Source organism: Cibotium barometz, chromosome 29 (assembly GCF_041138505.1).
Source record: "Cibotium barometz isolate CiBa-2024 chromosome 29, ASM4113850v1, whole genome shotgun sequence".
NCBI lineage: Eukaryota > Viridiplantae > Streptophyta > Polypodiopsida > Cyatheales > Cibotiaceae > Cibotium > Cibotium barometz.
In genome coordinates, this window is record NC_141074.1 from 27,816,448 (window position 1) to 27,834,364 (window position 17,917).

Below are 17,917 nucleotides of genomic sequence, written 5' to 3' on the forward strand. Positions count from 1 at the left end.
TTCACACTAATACATGGTACTATTAAGACTAAACTTCCTATGGTAAATGACTTGAGGTGAATCAAATTTATCTACATGAAAGTATCGTGTGAATTTTTGTTTTAGTTTAAAAAAATAAGCTAACATACACATTAAGCATCATTAGTAAAATGCTGAAGAGACGACATTTATCATCATTTTATAAGGACGTGCCACTAATAATATCCAAGCATGGTGTTGACACATGCCTTCTCCTTAATCTTTGAAGTGATAAGGACGTACAATGAGTGAATGAAAATCTTTCAATTAATCCTCAAAAAACACGCAAAGGTTATCAAGCACTAATGTTAGCTAAGGCTAAGGACGTAAAATCCTCTCCTTCAAATTCATGGCTTGGACGATAGCACATAGTCTATTGTAAGTCTTCACTAAAATAAAACTACAAGACTTCCAATATCAATACAAGAAATCCTATTTGAAGTTTCCATAGAATGATCCTCAATTTTGGACCTTGGACCAAAATTGGGTAAAGAAATGTATTTGCTATTTATTAACGGACAACAATTGGGTCTAGAAATGTATTTTCTTTTTATAATCACACAATATCTACTATACAGTTAATTATTGTATGCAGGTGTCAGGTTTGGTATCTTAGGGTTAAAGTCTAAGCACACTCCTAAATATACACTCTACTTTGCTCGTTATGCCAAAAACTGCCACTTTTGCCTTTCTAAAAGCTATGGTTCTACTCGTAATATATTATTGTGAAGAGAGTTCCGCATCACCACCTCCCTTCTTTGATCGATTTGCCAGTTTCCATCCACAATAAACTTGATCTGTAAAGCTTTAGAAGTGTGTCACATCAACCAATACAACCGCAGACCAATAAAAAAAGTGAAGAACATATTCTGAGAGTTATGGCAGTGAACCTCACAGTCAAATAACAGATGCGAACAAATACATTCTTTCTTTGAAAACTTCAGCTCACCTCATAAATTCCTGGATACAACCAAAGCTCTGTTTCCCACATCAGTGGCCCCCTGCAATAGCACACAAGCCAGCAAATCAGCAAGATTAAGAAACAAAGTTCTTTACAAGGTGAAATTGCTAATGATTAATGAAGTCTAAAACCTCACACGGCCACCCCCCTAAAAGCATCATGTCACCTCCCAAGAGCAAGGTTGTTAGAGGCGTTAGAGGCGTTTGGTACGCGCCTCGAAAGACTTGTATTTTTTAGAGACGTTAGAGGCGTGTTAGAGGTGTCTATGTTATATATATATATATATATATATATATATATATATATAGTGTGATAGATAGATATAATATATATAGTGAAAGTTGAGAGAGAGAGACTAGAGTATGTATGTATGAGCCTTGAGGGAGGGTGTGTATGAGAGAGGGAGAGAGAGAGTGTGTGTGAAAGAAAGAAAGTTGTATTAAACGTCTGCAAAAGGCCAAAATGACCTATAACACCAAAATAGTCCATCCTCATCATTTGGATACATCATCAAGATTCAAGGGTACAAAGTAAAATGAAATGAACTGAAATGCACCAATAGAGTATAGAGAGAGCTCCAAAAGTGGGTATAAAAAACATCATCATCCTAGTGTGTTTGAAGTTTGAAGTTTGAACTTTGGGTCTTGAGAAAGGCTTAAGGGAGGGAGGGAGAGAATGAGGGAGAGATGGTGTGTGTGAGAGGGGCTGCCTTGGGCCCTTAAAGCCCCTGTCTAAAGACTCACACCAGCACAATTATAAAAAAATTAAAAAAAAGTGGACGCCTCGATCGGGCAGTCGTACGCCTCGAACTGTTAGAGGCGCACCTCGTAACAACTATGCCCAAGAGTAACCCAAGGTTGGTCATGTATTGTGGAAGGAGAAACCGTTTCTTTAGGTCGGACACAAAGGTGTTTGGGCAGATGCTTCAGCTGGTCAACACCAAAAATATGCAGTTTTTTTAACTCTAGTGTGATACCAAGATGGCAGCCATCTTGCAGGTCCAATTGGTGACAACCTCTCCCGTCCATCTTGTAGGTCCAATTGGTGACAACTTCTCCCGTCCAACAACAGCCATTAGGATGCATACAAATAGGTGTTAGTCCCAACTAAGAGTGGGCAAGAGCACAATTGAGTGGGGAGAGAGTGATGTTGATGAACAGCAAGACAATCGGCACATTAATAGAGGGGTACACAAAGTCGTCCTTTGTAGAAAAGCCAACCATCGCGTATCAAGAAATTGCATGGTCCTATGGCATCCAATGCATGTTCCCATTGAGTATCGAATTCCACGGAATCTGCGTTCATGTCATCTAGTCCTGTACCAGCATATTCCATCTGTGTGGACTAGATGTGGGACACGGTTCCTTTCCTGCTCAAGGCATCGGCCCCACTAGGTTAGCCTTTCCCCAGAAGATACTCAATCATACCACCAAACTACTTGGAAAAGCTCACCTCATCAGCTCCAGATCCAAGACATGCTCCACTGCCATCGAGCTACCTTTCCACGTGACATTGCTGAGGGAGACCTCTCAGCCATACTCATTAGCCCCATGCTTGATATTTTGGAGAGTGGTATACCATCTACTCGGAGCTGATGTTGCTCTCATGTTTCTATGCTCTTAGTATTCCATGATGAGTATCCATGGACAATTTTGTATCACCCCAGTGACATAGCTATGTTTATGCTTTCTTTTTGTTTTATTTTCCATTCCATGATGAGATATGCCATGGACATTATTGTATCACTTTGGTCTCATAGGCCCACTGGGTCTTTAGTAGACGCTTAATATCTCTCTCTCTCTCTCTCTCTCTCTCTCTCTCTCTCTCTCTCTCTCTCTCTAGCTTCCCACTCTCCCTAGTTGCTGCTTCCGGATGCTCCCTACTGATGTATTGTAGGGCTAGATACTTACCTTCAGTCCTTTCTTTTCTTTTCCAGATAGTGTATCAGATGTCATATGGTTGTAACTTTGGTCTCATAGGTCACTTTGGCCTTTTGAAGACGTTAATATAACATTTCATTTCTCTCTCTCTCTCACACACACACATGATTAGGTAGGGTGCTCCTTGTGATCATCATCCACATCGCATGGGACCCATACCTAAAGCTAGTGCATCGGACCGAGCCTCTGCACTCCAGCGTGCCCGACACCCTCGAACCCCCCCCCTTCGACCACGATCACCTCATCAGCTCCAAATCCAAGACATGCTCCACCGCCATCGAGCTACCTTTCCATGTGACATAGCTGAGGAAGACCTCTCGGCCATACTCGTCAACCCCATGCTTGATATTTTGGAGAGTGGTATACCATCTACTCGGAGCTGATGTTGCTCCCATGTTTTTATGTTCTTAGTATTCCATGACGAGTTTCCATGGACAGTTTTGTATCACCCCAGTGAGATAGCTATATTTATGTTTTCATTTTGTTTTATTTTCCATTCCATGATGAGATATGCCATGGACATTATTGTACCACTTTGGTCTCATAGGCCCATTGGGTCTTTAGTAGACGCTTAATATATCTTTCTTTCTTTCTTTCTTTCTCTCTCTCTCACACACACACACCCCATGACTCCGTCGCCGGCCTAGGTCCAAAAGGAAGCTCTAGCGTGGTACTTGTACTCCACCCTCCTCTCCTTGCAGGCAACAGCAAGCTGACTCTCAATCAAGCTGACTCTCAATCCAAGGGCTATCTAGGGAACTCTCCTAGAGCCGCTGAAGAGAAGCCAGACCCCTCCTCAGACTCCTCTCCTGCTCACAAAATCCCTCCAATCTGCTTTGGGCTGCCTCTTGCAAAAAGCTACTGATCTCACCCAGGCCCGTATCCAAGGTGCATGCGGCAAAGCTCGAAATAAAATCCAATCTCTCCCATATCTACTCTATATTGCTACAAATCTCGGGGTCCTATATGAGGCTGTCCAGAATCCGAGAGCTTGGGTGCCTATCCTACCTCCAAGGATCCTCCAACGACAGGATAACCGGAGCGTAATCTGAAAAAGTAGTGTCCGCCAAGATACCGATCATGCCTCCATGGCCGCAAGCCCACTCATCCACATAGAACCTGTCAAGACTAGAGAGGTTGGGCCGGTGCTTCTCCTGTCAAACCGCGAAAAGCACAAGCTCCTACGGCTGCACGTGAGCTCTGGAAGATGCCAAGGATCCTGTCCCCTGGGTGCCAGACTGCAAGTATCAACTCCTCCCATGCAGAGAACTCTACGCTGAGACTGTGGTCGTGCCTCCTTTGAGTCTATCCTTTGCTGCCTCAATCACGTTAAAGTCTCCACCCATGCACCAAAAGTCAACCTGAGGAAGGGCCTGCCGAACTGTGCTCCATAAGATGGCTCTGCTTGTTGCGGAGTTCGGGGCATAAACATTGAGGAAGCCCACGCAATCCTCTCCAATCATAATGGTAACCCACTATGCTCGCCTAGAGACTTGTTAGCAGTCATCTGCTGTCTGTACACTACACCAGGGCCTCCGTTGTGGGTGTGCCCGCCCAGTTTTGGTGTTCCCCCATTTTTCCTCTCTCCATGTATTTTTCCCATTTTTCTGGGTGTGGAGGGATGTCGGCTGTCTCCTTTTGCTGGCCGACTAGTTGATGCTACCCGACTTGTTCTATTCAGCACTGGCCAACTGATGTTGACCTGGCCGACCTGAGTTTTTCTCGTCATGAGGCACTACTGTTGCTAGTTGTGAGCATCTAGCTGCTGTCGGCCTGTTCTAGACTAGCCGACCAACAACCTGGGGCCATATAAAATGGCCCCTTGCCCCCCACACTCTCCATTGTATATTCCGGGATTTTCTTGTGTGTATATAGCAGAGTTACACAGCTTCTCTCTCTCTCTCTCTCTCTCTCTCTCTCTCTCTCTCTCTCTCTCTCATCTGCGTTTTGCTCTCTACAACAGTTGTCTTCATTTCCGTTGTGCATTCTGACATGGTATCAGGGCCCCAGGTGGCTTGAAGTTTGGAGACAGTGGGACCTCGAGGGTTTTCTGATTTGAGGTGCTGATTGGAGATTGCTTCGGCTGTTCGAGACTTGGAGATCGGGTAGAAGGCGGCCATCACTGTTGGACAGCCACCTTGCATATTATTTGCAGCCTCTTCTTCTTCTTTTTTCCCACCCACCCTCCCTTCACAAGACCTTGTGAACCCTTGAGATGGCAAACTTGCTTGAGATGGCTCAAAAACACGTGAAGATCCCTACACTCCCCACATTCGCGGTGGACCGACAGTTGGACGGGAACAACTACTGCATATGGAAGGTAATGATGGAGTCTGTTTTGGAGTCTTATGGCTTGGCTGATTTCATGTAGTTGGTGTTCCACGGCCGGAGTTGGAAGACGGGGAGTTACCCTCTATACGGAAGCAACGGGAGGCTTAGGCAAAGTTATGGGATCATGTCAATGCCCGCGTCCGTTCTTTCATCTTCCTAAATTGCACACCACAGGTGATCAACCATATAAAGCATATGACGCTGGCCAGAGGGATTTGGCAGCATTTGGCTTCTCTGTACAACAGGGTATCACCCATGAAGAGGATCTCCTTGGAAGTTCAGATGCGGGCGATGAATCCTGCAAAGTCGTCGACAATACGAGAGCACATCAAGAAGTTGCAGGCCCTTCAGCAAGAGGTTCTTCAGGCAAGGAAAGAGATATATTCAGAGGACATGGCCATTACGTTGTTGTCCCATTTGCCCTCTCAGTACTCAGCATTTTACTTACCAGTGGCAAGCTCAGCACCATCACTTGGGAGGAGCTTGTGCCAATGGTCTTGGACCACGAAGAGCGTTTTACGAACCCTCCACAAGGCGGAGGTTCTGAGGCCTTGACTGACCAACGGTCAAAAGGCCGTAACAACAACAAGGGCAAAGGGAAGTCTTCGTCAGAGAAGTCTTCTAAGAAGAAGCCCGATTCAGACCGTGAGAAACTAAAGGCCGAGCAGACCTGTAACGATTGTGGCGAGAAAGGCCACTATTGTAGGAAGTGTCCCAAGCGGAATACCGGGAAGAGTGCTAATTCTTCAGCTTCAGCTGCAAAGACTCCAGCTTTTGTGCACTTGGAGATTTTGGACACAGATGCTTTATCTTCTTCAAGCGAGGAGGTAGTTGGCTTCACCACCAGGGATACTCGGGAGTGGATTCTTGAAAGTGGTGCTCCCAGGCACATGACTCCTTCCCGTGAGTTCTTACAAGATCTTAAACGGCAGTCAGGTCGCATTTTCATTGGCGGCAATTCCACTATACCAACCAGATGGAGATCATTCCCGATGGCAGAGGGGGAAAGCATTCCTCTTGTGTTCTTTACGTCCCAGCACTTGGTTTTCATCTATTGTCAGTGCATGAGGTTTGCAAGACTGGCTTTCGGGTGGAGTTTGAGGAGCATTCTGTTGCTCTACGGGACAGAGAAACAGGCCAGGTTGTTTGGGAAGGCGAAGTGGAGAACGGTATCTACAAACTCTCAGCACTCTCCTCTCTTACAGGCACTCACATCAGTGACTTGTGGCACTTTCGGTTTGGCCACTTGAATGTGGATGCGCTGCGGTGAGCTTTCCGGGACCAGATGGTGGTTGGCTTGCCAGATGTTGGCAGCAAGTAGGGATGTTGTAGTTCTTGCATTCATGGTAAGCAGCACAGGGAATCTTTTCCAAAGCAGGCTTCCAAGAGGACTTCGAAACCTTTGGAGTTGGTACACACTGACTTGTGTGGACCTAAGCAAACCCCATCCTTGGGAGGTTCTTTGTATTTTATGCTACTTGTTGATGATTGTAGCAGATTCACATGGGTTTATTTCCTTTCCCTGAAGGACCAAGCTTTTGCTCAGTTCAAGGAGTGGCATGTGATGGTGGAGAAAGAGTCTGGCTTGCAAATAAAGACTCTTCAGGCTGACAAAGGAGGAGAGTTTTCTTCTAATGCGTTTGTGTGGTTTTGTGCAGAACATGGCATCAAGATGGAGCTGGCCAATATAGGTTCGCCTTCAGAGAATGGAATGGTTGAACGTAAGAACCGGACTGTGGTGGAGATGGCAAGGACAATGTTGGAGCATCGTGATCTTCCTCGTCCACTTTGGGGAGAGGCTGTGGCTACGGCTGTCCATACCCTCAACCGATCTCCGACGACTTCAGTACCGAACATGACTCCCTTTGAGGCTTATTTTGGCAGGAAACCAAATGCCTCCCATTTTCGTGTGTTTGGGAGTGATGCCTATGTTCACATTCCAAAGAAGCAAAGAGGGAAGCTTGACTCAAAGTCCCAAAAGCTTTGTGGGATATAACTCTCTTTCCAAAGGATACAGCCTACAGGTTGTATGACCTAGAGCGGAACGAGGTTGTTGTCAGCAAAGATATTGTTTTTGATAAGCATGTTCCAGCTTCCACTGTTGATGAGCCGCCACTTCTTGGAGACCCAGATGAGTCTGATGATGATTCCCAATCGACTGTTCCATCTGGATAGCCTCAGTCAGTTGAGGAGGTTGCGCCTACGGGCTGGAGATGAGCCCCCGCAGCAACAGGAGGCTCCACGTTCTATTCGAGTACCCAAGTGGTTGTTAGACACCATTCGGGAGTCAGGTGTTACAGAGCTTCCCTCCGAGTGGACTACAGAGAACGGACCTTGAAGATCACACAGAGTTTGTGACAAAAGTCATTCTGCAGAGCTCTTACAGGTAAACTATGCTTTGATGTCTCGTATCATGTGGGACAAAGAGCTCACTTCCGTAAAGGAAGCCCTTTCACATAATACTTGGAGGAAAGCCATGCAGGTGAAACTAGATGCCATAGAGAAGAATAAAACTTGGGAGTTGGTTCCGAGGCCGTCAAAACGGTCAGTCTGAAACCGATCCCGTCGAGTGGGAGTAGACTCCGTTGGACACCCACACGCGTAATAGCACAACTTAAAAATCACAATATGAATGTACAACTTAATGACAACTGAAAAACTGAAATGAAATAATGATCAATGGACACTAGCACTGGGGCCGGAACGGGCCGACCCCCCTCCCTCCCCTCAATATATAATATATTATTGGGAGTATTTAAGGGGTACAATGTTCCATGGATTCAATGAACCAGATGATGTCCATGTACAACTGAAATGAATACAGTTACCAAACAATAGTCTTGAAGTAGACGTTCCAAGTAGAGCGAACCACTTGAAGAAGCCCAGTCTTTACTGGTCCCGTGCCTTCACTAGAATCCGCAGAGAGCGCCCCACTGGTGTTCCAGGACCACGCACAAACAGGCGCTCCCGTACTAACGCCTGGCTCTCCCGATCTCAGCACCCACGGACCGTGGTTCTCCAAAAGCTTGGACTACCCGACACCGAACGGGTGTTGGCAACAATGAATATCCCTCGAAAGATTTACACCAAGGACCCGGGAATGAATATGGCCTCAAATAGAGCTGCAAGAACTGAAACGGCTGCTGTTGGCCGGCTGAGCACACATGCTTCAAAAGGGAAATTCAGCTGCAGTTGTTGTTGTGTCCTGGGCACCCACGCATGAGAGGAGAAGGCCCGATAGCTGCTGTTGCTGCCTGCCCGCAAGAGAGAGAGAGAACCTGTTGCAGCCGCTTGCGTGGTAGAGAGGGGGTCGCCTGCAACTGCCCGATAGCTTAGGAGAGAGAGAGAGTCGCCTGTTGCAGCCCTCTTGCGTGGGAGAGAGAGATGCCTATAGCTGCCCGCTTGCATAGGAGAGAAGCTCGAAGCGATGGAGAAGGAGTCCCTGTTGCAGCCCGCTTGTGTGCAAGAGAGAGAGGCGCCAAGCGATGGTGGCGGAACCACGTACAGCTGGCCGACCCACCCTTTGCATGGGGGGCCGGCCAGTTCGAAGGCTCCCAAGGGGGGGTGGGTAGGTGGCCATGCACCCACCCCCACACACACGATTAAGGGAGGGCTTCTCTCCCCACCATGGCCCATGTGTGGGTGCCCATAATGGGTGCCCACCCTACAAAAGGGCACCATAAAATATTGAGGAGGCCGCCCACTTATTAATGAGTGTGAACCTGCAACCTTATAAAAAACAAAGGTTAGAAATAATGCTATAAAATAAACAAATGCAATACACTTACCACCTGTTCACACGAAACAAAACTCGTCAGAAGACAGAGCAAACTTCACGACTCACTGGCAGGCGTCCCCACTCAGTAAGTGGCACGTCAGGCAGGCAAACACGAGAATACAAGTCACGCGAAAACAGTTCCAGGCATGCAAACATGAATGCATGTGCAAACAGTATCATGGACATATCTCCCGTTCATGGAACAAGTACTAGACATTCCTGTCGGGCACAGTGATGGCACGACGGAAAGTATAAATCCCGGTCTTCCTATGGAGTGACAGTCCCATAGGTAAGACACAGATCCAGGCACGAGCCTCCCTATGGAGTGACAGTCCCATAGGCAAGACACGACACAAATACTGGCTCTTCCATGGCGTGACAATCCCATGGATAGAACGCAGTCCAGGTCATACACGGGTGGCACTAGTCTGGCTCTCGTCCATACAACACCATCCTGCTAACACACGGGTGGCACCAGTCTGGCTCCCGTCCATACAACACCATCCTACTAACACACGGGTGGCACCAGTCTGGCTCCCGTCCATGTAATGCAAAATATTGGCCCCTTCACATGAGACACCGGCCTGGCCTCAAGTGAACAAGACAAATCTGGAGATGGACCAAATGGTTGGTCAATTGGTGACACAGTCATTGGTGTCAAGTGGGTTTTTAAGACCAAGCATACATCAGATGGGTCAGTGGACAAACACAAGGCCAAACTTGTGGCTAAGGGTTATGCTCACAGCGGCCTGGCATTGACTATGAGAATACCTTTGCACCAACAACGAGGATGACCACGATTCGGACCGTTCTTGCCCTTGCCTCTTCTCAACGGTGGCCTGTATATCAGATGGATGTAAAATCCGCGTTCCTTAATGGTGACTTGCAGGAGGAGGTGTATGTTGAGTAGCCTCCAAACTTTGAAGTTCCAGGATCAAAGGGGATGGTTTACAGGTTGCGAAAGGCCTTGTATGGTCTTAAGCAAGCTCCCAAGGCTTGGAATCAGAAGATTGATTCCTTCTTTCTATGGACTGGATTTCAGAGATCAGTTGCAGATCCTAACTTATATCTCTTTCGGAAACACGGCTTGGTCACGTTGATCATCCTTTATGTGGATGACCTCATTCTCTCTGGCGATCATGTGGAGCACATTGCAGTGATGAAGGCTGCCTTGTCAAAGGAGTTTGAGATGACCGACTTAGGCTTACTCCACTTCTTCTTGGGATTGGAGATCTGGCAAACCCAGAGGGGGTTCTTTGTCTCTCAACAACGGTATGTTCATGAGTTGCTTGAGGCCTTTGGTATGGAGAACTACAAGCCTATCACGTCACCGTTGGACCCGAACACGAAGCTTACTGTGAATGATCCTTGTGTGCCGGTTGATGCCTCTCTATATCGGAAGCTGGTTGGTTCATTGATCTGCTTGGTTCATTGATCTGGTTGCTGAACACAAGATTGGACTTGAGCTTTCCTGTGGGGCTGTTGGGCTCGTTCATGCAAACGAATTTGAAGTCTCATGGACGCAGGATTGCGGATCTTGCGGTATTTGCAGGGTACGAAGGATCTTGGACTCTTCTATGACACTGGAGGGGAAACGAAGGACCGAGTCCGACTCCAAGGCTAGAGTGACTCAAATTGGGAAGGAGATCCAGACACGAGGAGATCTACATCAGGCTACAGTTTTACCCTCGGCTTAGGAGCTGTTCATGGAGCAGCAAGAGGCAACCAACTATTGCCTCATCGTCCCGGGCTTCTTGTGGTGCTGCTTGCGAGGTTGTGTGGCTGCGGAGGTTGCTTGGCGAGATTGAGTTTCCACCGAAGGAGCCCACGGTCATCCAGAGCGATAACCAGAGTTGTATCGCTATTGCTCGGAACCCGGTCTTCCATGCTCGGACCAAGCGCACAGAGATACAATATCACTTTGTTTGTGAGAAGATTTTGGCTGGTGACATCTTGCTTCTTTATTGTTCGCAATGCGGCGGACCTCTTCACAAAGTCTCTACCTCAGGCTATGCTCCAGCGGCACTCCAACTCACTGGGGTTTGTTCCACATGCAAGAGCTGAGAGGGGGTGTTAGCAGTCATCTCTTGTCTTGCACACTACACCAGGGCCTCTGTTGTGAGTGTGCCCACCCACTTTGGTGTTCCCCCATTTTTCCTCACTCTCCATGTATTTTTCCCATTTTTCTGGGTGTGGAGGACTATCGTCTATCTCCTTTTGCTGGCCAACTGATGTTGACCTGGCTGACCTGAGTTTTACTGGTCGTGAGCACTATTGTTGCTGGTCATGAGCATCTGGCTGCTGTTGGTCTGTTTTGGACTGGCCGACCAGCAGCCTGGGGCCATAAAATGGCCCCTTGCCCCCCCACTCTCCATTGTAGATTCCGAGATTTTCTTGTGTGTATGTAGCAAAGTTACACAATTTCTCTCTCTCTCTCATCTGCGTTTTGCTCTCTATAGCAGTTGTCTTCATTTCCGTTGTGCATTCTGACAAGCCTATGACTCCTTAGCCTATCACTGTTAGTAAAAGCTGCTGCTCACTAACAGAATTACAAACTCCTCCCTACGTCGCTGGGGGGCCGAAGGAGGGGGACCAAAAAGTGACTCTTGCCTGGTAGAATCTTTCCACACTGGCGGGTACGCCCCTCAAAAAGGTGGTGCTCCTAGAGGAAAAAAATGTCGAAGGGTCCCCCAACTGTAGCACTGTGAGTCTCTCCTCTAAGGACACCTCGTCTTTGAAAGCATTGAGGCCCCCCTAAACCCTGAATGTTCCAAGAGGCTATCTGCATATCAATCTCCATGGGAGGCAGAACTATCGGAACTGACCTCCACTCGACGAGTCTTGGGCGTGGGTTTAGATGGAGAATAATTACAATCCATCTTGGGGTGAAGGCGTGCTAAGTGAGCGCGAATCTTGTCCTCCATGTGACGCCACTCTGTTCGAGCGCGAGAGTATGCTTACTTCGAACTCCATCAATCATGGAGGTACCTATAAGAAGGGGGGAGAGGTACTGCGACTAAGATATGCAGGAACACAAATAGCAACACCTCTAGGCTTGAGGCCACCACCTCCCCGTCTTGGTCTTTGTGGTATGAGCCTCCAAGCTCCATCCTAGCCAAGGGCCAAAGGTGAGTGAGTACGTTGGTGATGCGAAGATTGTGAAGATGGTGTGAAAGCTCAACTGCATGTCCCTGGATGGCGGCAACCACCGACTCTGAGTCCCACTCTGTCCCCGAGGCAGCACTCAAAGAAAAAGAGGAGATCATCGCGCCTCTCTCTAGCATAGAACGTCTGGAGTGATGAAAAACCCCACATATCCGAATGGGGGCTACTGTCCCACTCCGTCCCCGAGGTAGCACCCAAAGGAAAAGAGAAGATCATCACGCCTCTCTCTGGCATAGAAGGTCTAGAGTGATGAAAAACCACACATATCCGAATGGGGACTACTATCTCCTCAAAAATATACGTCCCTTCTGTCGAAAGACACCGGAAGATACTATAATCCACAAGCAACCCCAATATCCTAGGAGACCCACTTGGGGACTCTAGGGAGAGACGTCACCGGGGAAGCGGCAATGGTCATCTCTACCGGCTTAGAGAAATGATGAATCAATCGGCGAACGGAGCTCGCCAACTGTCTCCACTCCAGATCGGAGGCTGTTGGAGGTCAACAGGAGTGCTCTAGAGAAGCGGATGGAGGGAGGGAGGGCTCTGAGGAGGTAGACAAGGCAGAGGGGACTACTGCGGGAAGAGTCGGAGGCGAGGATGGAGGAGGAGGGAATGGGGGGGGGGCGACAGAGGGGGGCAGGGGATGGAGAGGCAAGAGAAGGGCAAGGCTGGGAGTGATCCATCGAAGAGGGAGGCTACTAGGAGGGGCTCGTTGGGGGCTCAATGGTGCCAACTCGCCTCACTGGACATTGACAGCCGGAGGAGGAATCTTGACGGGGAAGCGGTTGCCAAACCGGAGGGGCAAGAGGGACCCTCGCCGTGACTGTTGGGGGGGGGGGGGGGGGGGAGGGATCGCTGACGGGTCGGTGTTGTGATAAATGCTCGAAACGGTTCTCTGACAGAACTGAATCCTCTTGTACTCTGCAAGCCTGGCATGCACGGCGACGACGCTCATCTCTCGTAGTCGGCTGACAACCCAAGCGCGGGCCAACGGTCCACCACTCTCCCGTCTACAGTCAGGTACTGGTGCTCCGTTGCCTGAGAACTTGCCTCTCTCTACCCCCTGGTGAGGATTGGAATAGGGACCGGGAGAGGGGAACACACGAGGCGATCTCCTGGACTGGCACCGAGGGAAAGCTCTGACAAGGAGGCCCATCTGCCTACAAATGAAGCATTGGCCCAGAAGGCCCGAGTACTCCACTCGCTGAATGATGGGGTCGCCCCGAAGGCGTGGAATAGATATAACATGAGGCACCGACTCCGGCGAAGCAACACAAATGCGAAGGGATGGAATCCCGGCTGCCCCTGCGAGGGACGAGGCAGCAGTTGAAAGGGATTCCATCTCTCCCCCAATGGCTCCACTAATCACCAGGAGAAGAGGAAGGTATTCCTTCCTTAGGCCTGGGAAGCAAACTGTCACTAGGAAGCCCGACATGCTAGCCAAAGGGTCGGAGGCGATGTCAAAGTCGTGCTGCCACCGTGCAAAGAAGGCATGGGCCATACACAATGCAACGGGGCTCAGCTACATGACTCAATCTGAGGCCGTTGGCGAGTCGAACTCAACCTGGTAGTAGCACGTCCCAAAGGATGAATGTCTATGATCTTTCCAAGCCCACCGATGAGGCTTGCCTACAAAAGATCTCTGAGTTGTCCGTGCGCAGGGCGCCTACCGACAATCCTGCAAACCAAGGTGGAGGCCACTAATGATGCAACAATCGTAGCGAGGATCTGAAGGTCAGCTTCGGAAAAAGATAAGCAAGTAGCGGCGGCCTCGGTAAGGGTTGACGGAGCGGCTGCCATGGAGTCCTCTTGAGGGTAAAGACCAAAAAATGCTAAGACTTGCCGAAAGGAAAACGCCCCAAAAAACTTGAGAAAACTACCTACAAGAGCCAGAGGGGAAAGAAAACAGGGGAGAAGCTGCGAAGGAGGGAAGGAGGAGACCCGGGAGAGGGGGAGGGGGGAATTGAAGGCGGGAGAAGAGAAAAGAGGGGGGCGCAAGTGGGAAAATAGGTGAGGAACAGGCTAGGGTTGGGAAGGCGAGGGAGGGGGGTGCAGGCTGAAAGGGCGGTGCACGCAGGGAGGGCGGAAGAGGGGTAGCATGGCTAGGAAACAGAGGGGAGGAGGTGCAGCGAAGGGGAGGAAAACAGAGCAGGGGGGAAGGGGGGAAAACGAGGCAGAGAGGGGGCGTCGGGCATGCTAGAGTGTAGAGGCTCGGTCCGAGGTAACTCCTCTCGGGCGAGGTAGGTCCAGAGCAGCTCATCCACTATGTCAGTTTCCTACACCTCCTGGGCCCGGAAGAAACTAGTGATGGTTGGCTGCCGAGGGAGGGGGCGGGGTGGCTGGGGCCTGTGTCTCAAGAAGGTGTCCCTTTGTCTGCAGAGCTCAAGCAAGAAGGGGCCCAGGCAACACTGGTCCTGGAAGTCAATGATCCTGGAGAGTGGACCGAATTCCTCACGAAATAGACAGTGAAACCTCCCGCGGATCTCATAGTATACTGGGCAGCGGCATATGTAATGCTCCTCGGTCTCAACCTCTGTGTGGCATAGTCGGCAGATCCTCTCCTCTCTGGGTGTCCGTACGAGCTTCCCGGCTCTGAAGATGCGCTCAGCTCTACCTGTCTCCACTCTGAGGCGGTGGGAAGAAACCTGTATCTGGCCAATCGCAATCCGCATGGCATGGGACACGTGAACACTCAAGTAGCCCAGCTGCTAGATGAATCCATCCTCAGTGAGTGTGAGGAAGTGGTCTCTGTAAAAGTGCATCTTCGTGGGGAGCTCCAGGGGTGTCATCCATGTGCAATGTGTGTAGAGGCTAAGAAGATCTCATCGGATAACCCGGTTGGTATCCTCGTGAGACAACCGGAAAAAAGGGCAGTCCAAACTGTACTGAAGGGGGGGTAGGCGGTCCATGCAAAGCCCGTATACTGAGAACCAAGTGGAAACCAGTGCATACCATACTCGAGAGTGCCCCTCAAGTGCTAGCTGTCTGGAGGACTCTAGGGCAAGCCTCGGGTACCTGTGGGGATCCAAGTGACTGATGCGATGAAGGTACGTCACTGTCTGGAAGAGTGCCTCCACTACCATCGGGGCTGCAGCAAACTCTGCCTCGATAATCTGGTGTGGGACTAATGGTTTGCTGCGGATCATACGGGAGAACATCATGACCTGGGGCCTCTCAACTCGCTGCCAATCCTCATCGGATAAATCTGGCCCCCAGAAAGCTGCTCCATACATCAAGGCTGGTGTGACGAGGGTGTCAAAAAGCCAGCTCTTCGTCCTGGGCTCCTGGAAATGTGCCTGGAAGCACTGCCGCTCAAGTAAGCTCAAGGTTGAATATCCTCGCGTCACTCTGGCATGTGCTACGGGAAGCATGGTAAAGCATGGGCCACTGAAAGTGACACCAAGGTAGACATAGGATGAGACAATCTCCACAGGATCCCCTCTATATGTGAAGCTCAATCTGGATGTGACGGGGCGGGAGGTATTGAAGACCATTGCCTTGGTTTTACCAAGGTTAACAGAGAGGTCCCGCTGAGTGGAAAAGTCATGTAAGGCATCCAACTGTCTCTAAAGCCCTTCGGCTGAGTTTGAGAGGAGGACGATGTCATCTGCATAAAGTAGTATGGGGATCAATATGCCTACCAGTGTGGGACCAGCCCCGCCTAATCCATCAATGAAGCTCCAGATCTCGTCAATGTAGATGCCGAAAAGAGTGGGTGATAGAGAGCAGCCCTGTTTCACCCCAATGGTGCTGGAAATCTCCTATGATGTACCTCTTGGGGCTCTCACTCGTCCAGTGACGGACTCATAGAGGGCAATGATGCTCCAAAACGGGCTTGGGGTACAGTATCAAAAGCTTTGCGGAAATCCACAAAGCAGCAGTAAATCCTCTGGTGTCGTGCTCTACCCTCCTCGATGATGGCACGGAGGGTGAAGATGTGGTCAAGGGTAGAGTAGCTCCTCCGAAAGCCAGCCTGTCCTGAGGCTCTGCATCCTTGGCTCTCTACAAATGAACTGAGCTCCGCCTCTAGCACTGATCCATAGAGCTTGGCCAATGTGTGGCCAATCATTGTCGTCCTGTAGTTATTAGGATCAAGTGCATCTCTGGCTTAGAGTAGTTATTAGGATCAAGTGGATCTCCGGCTTTGAGGATGGGGGTGGTGGTGTTGGTGGACCAAGAGGGTGGAAATCCTTCACAAAGGGCTCTATTGAACATGTAGGCTAGTAGGGGCACTAGGGTATCATGGGCATGCGAGCTGGAAATGCATCTCGATGATGCTTGCCCATCATGCAGGATGAGTAGATGTGTGAGAGAGACCTAAGCTAAGGTAGTCCGCTGACAACTTGAGTCCGCTGACAACCTGCTTAGAATGGAACTTCTATAAGGCAGCAATGGGTACATGACCGAAGCGAGAATGCCACAAAGAAGTATCTGCCTCAGAAACCAAAGCCAACACGGGTGAGAAAAGCTGATGAATATGGGAATCAGTGTGAGGGATCTGAGAAGAAAAATTGGTGATCTTGTAGAGACCCCCATCATGGACTCCATTGGCAACAACCGAGAGAGTCTTCCTGTCAATTACTTTGATGATCTCATCATCAAAGTACACACCAAGTCCCTTTTGAGAGGCTTTGTATACTGAAAACAGATTTTTGGAAATTCGTGGTACATGCAAAACATCATGTAAGGTGGCAAAGGAACCCAAAGAAACATTACCAACACCGGTGACAGGAAGCGAAGAGTTGTCGCCGATACGAACTGAAGAAGAGATAGTCTGGTAGTCTTCCAAGATATGGGCCTGATTGGTCATGTGGGCAGAAGCACCACTATCACCAACCCATTCCACCGCTTCAGGTGTGACACTAACCTCTTCAGAAGAACTCATATCTGTGATCATGAGGAATGAATCCTTTGAAGAAGTGGATGAATTTGTGACTGCCATGTATGCAACTTTGGCAGATCCCTCCTCTGAAACTTTGCCTTTATCTTTGGTGTTGTCCTTGTCAGATGCTTTAGAGGCATCATGGGCTTTATACTTGGCTTTTGCTACTCGAGAATCATCACGACGAGCAAAGCAGCGAGCCTCAGTGTGACCTATCCTGCCACAATAATCACATTCATTGCTTTTGTCCTTGGATTCCTTAGAATCCTATTTACCCTTGCCTTTGCCTTTGTTTTCGTTGTTGTTGCTACTGTTGTTGTTGGAGTTCCCTTTTCCGCCTTTGCCTTTGCCCTTGTCAGAGGCAACAAAAGCAGACTCCGACTTGCCTTTGTCGTGGAGATAACTCACGACTTCCTCAAAAGGGGAGAGAGGATCACAGAAATAAACATTATCCCTGAAAGAATCAAAGGAAGCAGGCAACTTACCAAGAAGTTTATGGATGGGATTGTTGATGGTGCTCCCGTACTATCTTCAGGGAGTATATAAGGACTGGCTCCCCTTCCCTCAATTCATCTCATTTTTCAGATTCAGTTGAGGTCATTAGCAGCTGCTACTGCTTCTCACCATTGTACAGCACCTACGGGCTTCCCTCGTGCTCAGCTTTAAGCAATAAACATCAGTTTCCAGCATTTACAGGTCTTGTACGTGGGCCTACATCTGTGTTTTATATTTGCTTCACTTTCTTTCATGGTATTAGCGCAAAACGCTGACCTGTGAGCAGAAGAAAACTGCGTTTCCAATTTTGGAGCAAAGGCTTCGACAGTCTACTGCGTTTTCTG

The 17,917-nt window shown here is 49.1% G+C and overlaps 1 protein-coding gene across 2 annotated transcripts in view; it reads right to left on the bottom strand.

Annotated features, from left to right (window-relative positions):
• Positions 1-439: 439 nt before the first annotated feature.
• Positions 440-17,917, bottom strand: part of LOC147622002 (protein PTST homolog 3, chloroplastic-like) — a 28,876-nt gene continuing 11,398 nt past the window's right edge. For both annotated transcript variants that reach the window (XM_086823045.1, XM_086823046.1), the window contains exons 10-11: positions 968-1,019; positions 440-815 (exon numbers count right to left, since the gene is read on the bottom strand). In XM_086823045.1, coding sequence (XP_086679171.1) covers positions 717-815; positions 968-1,019 — 151 coding nt within the window. In that variant the 3' untranslated portion in view covers positions 440-716. The remainder of the gene's footprint in view (positions 816-967; positions 1,020-17,917) is intronic.